At 42.6% G+C, this 12,316-nt stretch overlaps 1 protein-coding gene across 1 annotated transcript in view; it reads left to right on the plus strand.

Moving 5' to 3' along the window:
• Positions 1 to 12,067, plus strand: part of LOC102966146 (zinc finger protein 814-like) — a 29,450-nt gene extending 17,383 nt beyond the window's left edge. The window contains exon 3 of the mRNA XM_042969820.1: positions 12,036 to 12,067. Coding sequence (XP_042825754.1) covers positions 12,036 to 12,052 — 17 coding nt within the window. The 3' untranslated portion in view covers positions 12,053 to 12,067. The remainder of the gene's footprint in view (positions 1 to 12,035) is intronic.
• Positions 12,068 to 12,316: the final 249 nt, after the last annotated feature.

The following is a 12,316-nucleotide window of genomic DNA, read 5'->3' on the forward strand; positions in this document are numbered from 1 at the left end:
AAGTTTTTTTTTTATCTTGATGAAATTCCAATAGTTTACTTTAGCTTTTATTTCCCTTGCCTCGGGAGATGTATCTAGTAAGAACTCGTTAAGGCCAATTTCAAAGAGGTTTCTGCCTGTGTTCTCTAGGCTTTCATGGTTTCTTCTCTCACATTTAGGGCTTTCGTCCACTAAAAAAAATTTTTTTATTTTTATTTACTTAGAGAAGGAGAGTATGCATGTGCATGCCTGCACGAGAGGGGGAGGGGATCACAGGGAGGGAGAGAGAGAATCCCAAGTGGGCTCCATGCTGGCATTACAGAGCCGGACATGGGGCTTGAACTCACAAACCGTGAGATCGTGATCTGCGCCAAAATCAAGAGTTGGACGCTTAACCGACTGAGTCATCCAGGCACTCTTCTTTCATCCATTTTGAATTTACTTTTTGTGTATGGTGTGAGAAAGTGGTCCAGTTTGATTCTTTCGCATGTTGCCATCCAGTTTTCCCAGCACCGTTTGTTGAAGAGACTGTCTTTTTTCTATTAGATATTCTTTCCTGCTTTGTCCGGCATTAATTGACCATATAGGTGTGGGTTCATTTCCGGGTTTTCTACTCTGTTCCATTGATCTATGTTTCCTGTTTTTGTGCAAGTACCATACTGTGTTGATCACTACAGCTTTGTAATATAACTTGAATTCTGGAATTGTGATGCCTCCAGCTTTGATTTTCTTTTTTAGGATTGCTTTGGACATTTGGGATCTTTTATGTTTTCATACAAATTTTTGCATTGTTTTGTTCTAGCTCTGTGAAAACTGCTGGTCGTATTTTGATAGGGATCGCATTAAATGTGTAGATTGCTTTGGGTAATATAGACATTCTAACAATATTTGTTCTTCCAACCCATGAACACATAATGTGCTTCCATTTGTTTGTGTCATCTTCAATTTCTTTCATAAGTGCTCTATGGTTTTCAGAGTACAGATTTTTTTACCTCTTTGTTTAGGTTTGCTCCTAGGTTTCTTATGGTTTTTGTCAGCAATTGTAAAAGAGATCGATTCCTTGATTTCTCTTTCAGCTGTTTTTTTATTGGCATATAGAAATGGAACAGAGTTCTGTACATTGCTTTGTATCCTGGAACTTTACTGAATTCAGGTATCAGTTCTAGCAATTCTTTGGTGGACTCATTCAGGTTTTCCACATGGAGCATCGTGTCATCTGCAAATAGTATAAATTTGACTTCTTCCTTGCCAATTTGGGTGCCTTTTATTTCTTTTTGTTGTCTGATTGCTGAAGTAAGGACTTCTGGTACAATGTTAAATAACAATGGTGGGAGTGGCCATCCCTGTCTTGTTCCTGACTGTAGAGGAAAAGCTCATTTTTCCCCATTGAAGATTATATTAGCCTTGGCTCTTTATATTTGGCCTTTTGATGTTGAGATATGTTCCCTCTATTCGTACTTTAGAGGGGTTTTCTAAAGCATGGATGCTGTACTTTGTCGAGTGTTTCTTCTGCATCTATTGAGAGGATCCTATTGTTCTTATCCTTTGTTGTTATTGTTGTTGCTGTTGCTGTTGTTGCTGTTGTTGTTGTTGTTGTTAATGTGGTGTATCACATCGATTGATTTGTGAATATTGAATCACCTTTGCAACCCTGGAATAAATCCTACTCTGTTCATGGTGAATGATTCTTTTAACATGCTGTTTGATTTGATTTGCTACAGTTTTGTTGAGAAATTTCTCATCCATGTTAATCGGGGATATTGCCTGTAATTATTTTTTCTAGTGTGGTCTTTGTCTGGTTCTCAGATCAAGGTAATTCTGGTGTCATAGAATTGGTTTGGAAGTTTTCCTTCCATTTCCATTTTTTGGAATAGTTTGAAAAGAATAGGTATTAACTCTTCTTTAAAATTTGGGAAGCCATGTGGCCCTAGAGATTTACTGTTGGGAGATTTTTGACTACTGGTGCAATTTCTTTGCTGGTTATCAGTCTGTTCAAATTTTCTATTTTTTTCCTGTTTCAGTTTTGGTAGTTCATATGTTTCTAGGTTTTTTTTTCATTTCTTCAAGATTACCTGGTGTGATGGTATATTATTTTTCATAATATTCTCTTATATTTGTATTTCTGGGCTGTTGCTTGTGATCTCTCCTCTCCCATTTGTGATTTAATTTATTTGAGTGCTTTCTCTTTTCTTTTTCATAAGTCTCACTAGGTGTTTATCCCTTTTATTGTGTCTTTCAAAGAAGAAGTTCCTGGTTTCATTGATCTGTTCTATTTTTGTTTTCATTTTTGTTTTTGTTTGCTTGTTTGTCTCTATGTCACTTATTTCGGGTCTAATCTTTAGTATTTCCCTTCTGCTAGCTTTAGGCTTCGTTTGTTCTTTTTCTAGCTTCTTTAGGTATAAGGTTAGGTTTGCCTTTCTTCTTTTTGAGGTGGGCCTATATTGCCATATACTTGCCTCTTAGGACCACTTTTGCTGCATCCCAAAGTTTAAAAAACTTTTTTTCTTAATGTTTATTTATTTTTGAGAGGGGGGATGGGAAGGGCAGAGAGAGAAGGAGACACAGAATTCAAAGCAGGCTTCAAGCTCTGCACAGATCCTGACGCAGGGCTCGAACTCACAAGCCATGAGATGATGACTGAGCCCAAGTCAGACGCCTAACCGACTGAGCTACCCAGGCACCCCGCATCCCAAAGGTTTTGTACCATCGTATTTTCATTTTCGTTTTCATTTTCATTTGTTTCCATGAATTTTTTATCTTTCATTTCCTGGTTGACTCATTCCTACTTTAGTAGGATGTACTTTAGTCTCCACGTATTTGTGGTGCTTCCAAATTGTTTCTTGTGGCTGACCTGAAGTTTCATAGTGTCATGGTGGGAAATATGCATCACGTAATCTCAATCTTTTTGTACTTGTTGAAGCCTGAATTGTGACCCACTGTGTAATAATATTCTAGAGAATGTCCCATGCGCCCTTGATAAGAATGTGTATCTGCTTCTTTAGGGTGAAATGTTGTGACTATATCGGTTACATGCATCTGGTCCAGTGTGTCATTCAAAGCCATCGTTTCCTTGTTGATTTTCTGCTTGGATGATCTGTGGATTGCTGTCAATGGGGTGTTAAAGCCATCTACTTTTATTGTATTATTATCAATGAGTTTCATTATGTTTGTTATTAATTGATTTATATCTTTGGGAACGCCAAGATGGGGGCATAAATATTTACAATTGTTAGTTCTTGGCGAATAGACCCCTTTATTATGATATAGTGCCATTCTTAACTCTTGTTACAGTCGTTGGTTTAAATCTAGTCTGTCTGATATAAGCATGGCTACTCTGGCTTTCCCTTGACATCTATTAAGAAGATAAATGTTTCTCCATCCCCACACTTTCAGTCTGTAGGTGTTTTAGGTCTAAAGTGAGTCTCCTGAGGGGCCTGGGCGGCTCAGTTGGTTAGGCGACCAATTTCAGCTCAGGTCACGATCTTGCAGTTTGTGGGTTCGAGCCCTGTGTTGGACTGTGTGCTGACACCTCAGAGTCTGGAGCCTGCTTCGGATTTTGTGTCTCCCTCTCTGTCTGTCCCTTCCACAAGCTCTCCCTCTCTGTCTCTCTCTGAAAAATAAATATTTAAAAATTTTTAAAAATAAAAAAATATAAAGCGAGTCTCTTGTAGACAGGATGTAGATGGATCTTATTTTCTTCATCCATTCTGACACCCTAAGTCTTTTGATTGGAATATTTAGTCCATTTACATTAGAGTGATTATTGACAGTTATGAATTTAGTGCCATTGTATCACTTGTTGTTTAAAAAAATTTTTTTAATGTTTATTTCTTTGAGGGAGAGAGAGAGAGAGAGAGAGAGAGAGAGAGAGAGAGAGAGAGAGAGAAACAAGCAGGGGAGGGGGAGAGAGAGAGGGAGACAGAATCCGTTGCAGACTCCAGGCTCTGAGTTGTCAGCACAGAGCCCGATACGGGGTTCAAACCCATGTACCATGAGATCGTGACCTGAGCTGAAGTCGGACGCTTAACCAACTGAGCCAGCTAGGCGCCCCTGTATCACTTGTTAAGTCATTGTTTCTGAAGCTTTTTTTCTGTTCCTGTTTAATCTTTGTCACTTTCCGTCTTTCTTTCCCACTCAAAGAGTTCTCTTTAATATTTTTTGCAGATCTCATCTGGTGGTCACAAACTCCATAAGTTTTGTTTGTCTGGGAAGCTCTTTAGGTTTCCTTCTCTTCAGAATGACAGTCTTGCATGATAGAGTATTCTTGGCTGCAGATTTTTCCCATTCAGCACAGTGATTCATGCCACTCCCTTCAGGTCTGCCAGGTCTTTGTGGAAAGATCTAACCTTATTTGTCTTGCCTTGTAGGTTATGGATTTCTTTTCCCTTTTCCCTTTTAGGATTTTTTCCTTATCTCTATATTTTGCAAATTTTACTATGATATGTCCTGGTGTTGGCCTGCTTTTGTTGATTTTTTTTTCTTTTCTTTTTCTAAATTTACATCCAAGTTAGTTAGCATATAGTGCAACAGTGATTTCAGGGGTAGATTCCTTAACATCCCTACCCATGTAGACCACTCCGCATCCCACAACCCTTCCAGTAACCCTCTGTTTGTTCTCCATATCTAAGAGTCTCGTATGATTTGTCCCCCTTCCTGTTTTTATATTATTTTTGATTCCCTTCCCTTGTGTTCATCTGTTCTGTGTCTAAAAGTCCTCATAGGAGTGACGTGATATGATATTTGTCTTTATCTGACTAATTTCGCTTAGCATAATACCCTCCAGTTCCATCCATGTAGTTGCAAGATGGCAAGATTTCATTCTTTTCGATTGCCGAGTAATACTCCAGTGTGTGTGTGTGTGTGTGTGTGTGTGTGTGTACACATACACACCCCACATCTTCTTTATCCATTCATCCATCGATGGACATTTGGACTCTTTCCATACTTTGGCTATTGTTGATAGTGCTGCTATAAACATTGGGGTGCATGTGCCCCTTCGAAACAGCATACCTGCATCCCTTGGATAAATACCTAGTACTGCAATTGCTGGGTCGTAGGGTAGTTTTGTTTTCAAATTTTTTAGGAACTTCCATACTGTTTTCCAGAGTGGCTGCACCAGTTTGCATTCCCACCAGCAGTGCAAAAGAGATCCTCTTTCTCAGCATCCTTGCCAACATCTGTTGTGCCTGAGTTTGTTAATGTTAGCCCTTCTGTCAGGTGTGAGGTGGTGTCTCATTGTGGTTTTGATTTGTATTTCCCCAATAATGAGTGATGTTGAGCATTTTTTCATGTGTCTTCTTTGGAGAAATGTCTATTCATATCTTTTGTCCATTTCTTTACTGGACTATTTGTTTTTTGGGTGTTGAGTTTGATAAGTTCTTTTTAGATTTTGGATACTAACCCTTTATCTGATATGTCGTTTGCAAATATCTTCCGCCATTCCACTGGTTGCCTTTTAGTTTTGCTGATTGTTTCCTTCGCTGTGCAGAAGCTTTTTATTTTGATGAGGTCTCAATAGTTCATTTTTGCTTTTGTTTCCCTTGCCTCTGGAGACTTGTTGAGTAAGAAGTTGCTGTGGCCAAGGTCAAAGAGGTTTTTGCCTGCTTTGTCCTCAAGGATTTTGATGGCTTCCTGTCTTACATTTATGTCTTTCATCCATTTTGAGTTGATTTTTGTGTATGGTGTAAGAAAGTGGTCCAGAATCGTTTTTTCTGCATGTCACTGTCCGGTTTTCCCAGCACCACTTGCTGAAGGGACTGTCTTTATTCCATTGGATATGCTTTCCTGCTTTGCCAAAGATTAGTTGGCCATACGTTTCTGTGTCCATTTCTGGGTTCTCTGTTCTGTCCCACTGATCTGAGTGTGTGTTCTTACGCCAGTGCCATACTGTCTTGATGATTACACGTTTGTTATACAGCTTGAAGTCCACTGCTTTTGTTGATTTTGATGGGAGTTCTCTCTGCTTCTTGGATTTGGACGTTTGTTTCCTTCCCTGAATTAGGGAAGTTTTCAGCTATAATTTCCTCAAATTAGCGTGCCCCCTTTTCCTCTCTCTTCTTTCTCTGGGACTCCTATGATATGAGTATTACTACATTTTGTGGAGTCGCTAAGTTCCCTAGTTCTACGTTCATGATCCAATATTTTTATTTCCCTCTTCTTTTCAGCTTTATTATTTTCCATAATTTTATCTTCTATATCACTTATTCATTCCACGGCTTCTTCCATCCTTGTTGTCATTACAATCCATCAGTTTCACTTCTCGGTTTTGGCATTCTTTATTTCAGGCCGACTAGTGTTTCGTTCTTTTATTTCTGTGGTAAGGAAGTCCCTGCTGTCTTCTGCGGTTTCTCAAGCCCAGGTAGCATCCTTATGATTGTTGCTTTAAGTTCTATATCAGGCATATTACCTATACCTCTTTTGATTAGATCCCTATCTGTGACCTTTTCTTGCTCTTTCTTTTGGGATGAATTCCTCCCTCTTGTATTTTGTCTAGGTCTCTGTCTTCTTCTCTGTGTTAGGAAAGCCTGCTATGTTCTCTGATTCTGAGAGTAATGGCTTTGTTAAAAACAGGTCATAATACTGACCAGAGCCTTGGTGCTTCAGGTGCCAGGTATATGCTGTGTGTATGCTGTGTGCAGTCTGCTGCTGTGTTTTTGCTGCTGTTTCCCTCAGGTCACTCTTCAGCAAAGTTTCTCCATTTCACCACTGGGGAGTGTTTGCACCTTGTCTAGAGTGTGGTAAGTTTTAACTAGCTGTGCTCTCATCTACTTGATGAAAGAGCCCTGATGCTATTTCCAGTTAACTGAAGCTTTGTAGCACTCTGTGGTCCGTAGTCTTGTATGCGCGGGGTGTTTGTGCTGGTCTTCAGTGGGAAGGGCATGCTGCTCTGGTTCTCAGGCACGCTTGCCCTAGTAAAGAGGCACTGGCAGAGTGCAGATTGGTGGGGCTTGGTGTAAGCAGTTCTGGACTCCACTGTTTGCGGTGTGCTGCTCACTGAAGTCAGTCCATACTGATGAGTGGGCGATGAAAATGGCACCAGCCCTCTTTCTCATTCCCGAGAGGGAAGTTCATGCCGGCTGGTGTCTGGGAAGCCCTCAGAGATGAGTGAATCATCTCCCTGCATGTGTCCCAGGTGTCCCACAGATCCCTGCCTTCACCGCATCTGTGTCTGGGCTGTCTGCCCATCTGGCAGTGCAGTGCACCTGTGTTATATCCCAGGCAGGCTGGCTGAATTTTAAAACTCCAAAGTTTAGGGGCCTGTCGTGGTGGAGACCCACACGGGTCCTCTGGAGTTGGGGGGGGGTGTGTTTTGCCATGCTGGTGCTGATGCAGGTCTGTCCTAGAAAGGCAGTTGCACCAGTGCACAGGAGCTTAGAGTTTGGGGTAAAGTGCAGCAAAAACCGGTGTCTAGGTTAGCTGCCCTCAGCAGGTGTCTCTGCCCTTGTGCTAAGAGTTGGGTGTGCGCAATGGCACCTGCCAAATGTTTGGACCAGTGAGAGACAATGTCTCCTCTGCCAGATGCACTCCAAGAAGGGGGAAACATCTCTCCCAGTGCACCCAGGGGATCCTCAGATCAGGTTGTGTGCTCCAGGGTGCTGCCCTCTCTTTCCACATGAGCACTACACAGCCACCAGGATCCATACCAGCCAAAATGAGGATCTCTGAACTCCACTCATTCTAAAAATTCACGATAATCAGCTCTTCTTGTTTTCCCTGTGAATGGCTTTAGAAAGTGTTTTCCTTGTGCAATCCCCTGGGTTCTTTGTGCTTTCTGTCTCTCTCCTTCTCTCTCTCTCTCCCTTTCTCTCTCCCTACTCCTCCCCCTTTCGCTTCTCTTCCCCTTCCCCTTCACTTTCCCCTTTCCCCTTTCCCTTTACGTTTCTCTTTGTGTGTCATCTCTCTGTGATCATGGCTCCCTCTGTTCTGCAGCACACGCGGCCCTTTCCTCCCCCAAGTCATATCTCCACCTCTCTTAACTTTCACAGTGTGGCCTCTTGTCTCTTTCTTTAGTGGTGCAGTTTGTCATGTGTGTCTTCAGATCGTTTTCCTGGGTGTTCAGAATGATTTGATATTTATCTAGCTGTGTTCAAGAGATGAGGACTGTATAGGGAAGGCCCTTCTGTTACTCCACCATCATAGTTCCCTTTATGTTTGTTATTTATTGTTTTATGTATCTGGGTACTCTCATATTCAGGGCATAAGTATTTACAATTGTTAGATCTTATTGTTGGATTGTCCTTATTCTTATGATATAGTGTCCTCTTCAACTCTTGTTATATAGTCTTTGGTTTAAAATCTTGTTTGAGGGGCGCCTGGGTGGCTCAGTCGGTTAAGCATCCGACTTCGGCTCAGGTCATGATCTCACGGTCCGTGAGTTCGAGCCCCGCGTCGGGCTCTGTGCTGACAGCTCAGAGCCTGGAGCCTGTTTCGGATTCTGTGTGTCCCTCTCTCTCTGACCCTCCCCTGTTCATGCTCTGTCTCTCTCTGTCTCAAAAATAAATAAACGTTAAAAAAATAAATAAATAAAATAAAATCTTGTTTGATATGAGTCTTGCTATTCCAGCTTTCTTTGATGTTCATTTGCATGATAGATGATTCTCCATCCCCTCACTTTCAATCTGCAGGTGTCTTAGGTCTTAAACGAGTCTTTTTGAGGCAGCATACAGAAGGGTCTTGTTTTCTTGCTGGTTTATTGGATGGGGGGGTTAGTCTTGGTTTTTTTAGAGATTGTAACACCCTATGTCTTTTGATGGAAAGTTTAGTCCATTTACATTCAGAATAGTTTTTTTAAGTTTCTCTATTTTGAGAGATGGTGAGAGACAGAGAATGCAGGAGGAGCAGAAAGATAAGGGGAGAGAGAGAGACAGAGAGAGAGAAGAAGTGTGAGAGAGTGAGAGAGGGAAAGAGAGTTACAGAGAGAGAGAGACAGAGACAGAGACAGAGACAGAGACAGAGACAGGGTCCACACTGTCAGTACAGAGCCTGATACAGGGCTTGAACTCATGAACCATAAGATCATGACCTGAGCCTAAACCAAGAGTTGGTCACTCATCTACCTGAGCCACTCAGGCACTCCCAGAGTAATTTTTTTTTTTTAAGTAAGCTACACACCCAGCACAGAGCCCAATGCAGAGCTCAAACTCAAATGCAGAGATCAAGACCTGAACTGATAAGAGGAAGTATTGATGAAAATGAATTTAGTTCCATTTTATGACTTGTTTTATCATTGTTTATGGAGATTTTCTCTGTTCCTTTCCAGTCTCTATCACTTTTGGTCTTTCCTTCTCACTCTAGGAGTCCCCTTTAATATTTCTTGGAGGGCTGGTTTAGTGGTCGTGAGCTCCTTTCATTTTTGTTTTTTGGGAAACTCTTTATCTCTCCGTCCATTCTGAACGACACTCTTGCTGCATAGAGTATTCTAGGCTGCATACTTTTCCCATTCTGCACGTTGAATATATCATGCCACTCCCTTCTGGCCTGCCAAGTTTCTATGGAGAGATCTGCAGCTATTCTGATGGGTCTTCCCTTGTTAGTTAGAGGCTTCTATTGTCTTGGTGCTTTTAGGATTTTTGATTTAGCAGTATATTTTGCAAATTTAATTATAATATGTATGGTGCTGGCCTTGCTTTTGTTGAGTTTGTTGCGAATTCTTTTTCCGTCCTGGATTTGGATGTCTATATACTCTCTCAGATAAGGGAAGTTTTCAGCTATAATGGCCTGAAATCAACTTTCTATCCCCTTTTCCCTCTCCAATTCTTCTGGGACTCCTATGATACGAATGCTATTATGTTTGATGGAATCACCAAGTTCCCTAAGTCTATCCCCATGATCCTCTGTCTTCTTTCTCTCTTTTGTTCATCTTCATTATTTTCCCTAATTCTATCCTCTCTATGACTTATTTGTTCCTCCGCTTCTTCCACCCTTGTCATTACATCCAATGTGTTTCAAATCTCAGTCATTGCACTTTTCACTCCTGCCTGATTGTTTTTTAACTGTTTTGTTTCTCTGGTAAAGACCTCCCAGATGTCTTCCTTCTTTTCTCAAGCCCAGCAAGTATCCTCAGATTATTGCTTTAAGTTCTCCATGAGTATATTAATTAGATCTGTGTTAATTAGATCTCTGGCTGTGATTTTACTGTTGTTGTTGTTGTTGTTGTTGTTGTTGTTGTTGTTGTTTTAATTGTATTTATTTATTTTTAGAGAATGAGAGAGTGAGACAGGGGATGGCTGGAGAGAGAGGGAGAGTGAAAATCCCAAGCAGGCTTCTCGCCTAGTCACAGAACCCGATATGGGCCTCCATCTCATGATCCTTGCGATCATGAACTAAGCCAAAAGTCAAGAATTGGATGCTCAACCATCTAAGGCGCTCTGGCTGTAATTTTATCTTGTTCTTCCTTTAGGGAAGAATTCCTCCATGTGGGCATTTTGTTTAGGTCTCTGTCTTCTTCTGTATATTAGAGAAGCCCATCAAATTTTCTTTTCCTGAGAGTAATGGCTTTATTAAGGAGAAGTCATATAGTGTCCATGGCCTGGTGCTTCAGGGAGTGTCTGTTGTGTGTACTGTGTGTACTCTACTGCTGTGATTTGCTGCTCTATCCTTCAGGCCAGTTGCTTGCAGAGGTTCTCCTTGCCCACAGTGGGCACTGTTTGGTCCTTGGCCTGAATGTGGCAAATTTTAACTAGGTGTCTCAGGCCTGCTTGTTAAATGAGACCTGATGCTACTTCCACTAGAACTGAATCCTTGCAGAACACTCTGGTCAGGAGATGTGGTGTGTGTGTGGGTTTCTGCTGGTCATCTTTCGAATGGGCCCACAGCCATGGGACTTAAGCCCACGTGGCCCAGAGGGCACTGCTGGCAGAGTGCAGGTGGGTGGGACTTGGTGTATGCAGGTGAGGAAACCAATGTTCGCCCTGTGCTGTTTACTGGATTTTGCTGAGGGGCAGTGGAGGAAAATGGCACCAGCCAACCCCTTTGATCCTGGAGAGGGGTCTCCATGCTTACTGCTCTCAGGGAAGCACTCCCAGAAGGGTAAATAATCCCCCATGCATCCAAGGCAGGTTACAGAGAGCCGTTTTCACTCTGTCTGTCTCTGGGATGTTTGCTTGCCAGGAGCAGTGCTTTGGGCTCTATCCCAGCCCAGTATGCTGACTTTTACAACTCAAAAATTTAGGGACATGCTGTGGCAGGGGCCTGTGCTGATTACCTGGGATAGGGTCTCTCCATCCTGAGGCTGATGCATCTTTGACCAAGAGGGGCGGTTGCCCCAGAGCACGGGCCTTGGGACTTGGAGCAAGCAGGCTAGGCAGCCAGTGTCAGCCTGAGCCACCCTCAGCAGCTCTTCTGCATCTTTGCCAAGGGGCATGGGAGGGAAATGGTGCAGCTGGTTCTTTTGTTCCCAGGGAGGCATCTCTGCTAACCCACTTCCCACAGATGCACTCCAAGAAGAGTGAACAGTGTCTGCCCTGTGGTCCCTAGGTGTTCTTCAGATCGTGCCTTCTGACTCCAGGTTGCTTGCCTGCCTACTCTAGAGGAGTAGGGCAGACGCTCAGGGCTACATCCCAGTGAAACCCACCAACATTTAAAATCTAGTCTCTGAGCCCTGTTGGTTGCAAAAGCTGCCAAGTGTCAGGTCCTCTCATTTTTCCAGTGAATGGCTTTGGGGAAGTGTTTTCCTAGTGCAATCCCCTGTGCTCTCCTCCCTCCCTCCCTCCTTCCCTCCCTCTCTCTGTCTCTCTCTCTCTCTGTCTCTCTGTCTCTCTCTGTCTCTCATCTCCCAGGGATCCCAGCCTTCTGCAGCCCCCCAATCTGTTTCTTGCCCAAACCCCATATCTGCACTTCCTGCTTCCCTTGATGTGACATCTTCTCTGCCTCTAGTTGTGCAGTTTGTTCTGTTGAACCCAGGTTGATTTTATGGGTATTCAGAGTGATTGGATAGTTATTTAGTCGTGTTTAAGGGAAGAAATGAGACTAGGATCCTCCTACTCTGCCAGTATCTTAGCTCCTCCCCTCCCCCAGTCCAAAGATGTCTAATGGAAACCTCCTGAGTTTCTCTGCAGTGAGCCAAGCAATCTAAAGGCTTAAATGAGGGGCGCCTGGGTGGCTCAGTCAGTTGAGCGACCAACTTCGGCTCAGGTCACGATCTCCTGCTCTGTGAGTTCCAGCCCCGCGTCGGGATCTGTGCTGACAGCTCAGAGCTTGGAGCCTGCTTCAGATCCTGTGTCTCCCTCTCTCTGGCCCTCCCCCGTTCATGCTCTGTGTCTCTGTCTCAAAAATAAATAAACGTTAAAAAAAATTTTTTTTTAAAAAAAGAGAGAAAGAAAAAAAATAAAGGCTTAAA

This window comes from Panthera tigris, chromosome E2 (assembly GCF_018350195.1).
Source record: "Panthera tigris isolate Pti1 chromosome E2, P.tigris_Pti1_mat1.1, whole genome shotgun sequence".
In the NCBI taxonomy this organism is placed as follows: domain Eukaryota; kingdom Metazoa; phylum Chordata; class Mammalia; order Carnivora; family Felidae; genus Panthera; species Panthera tigris.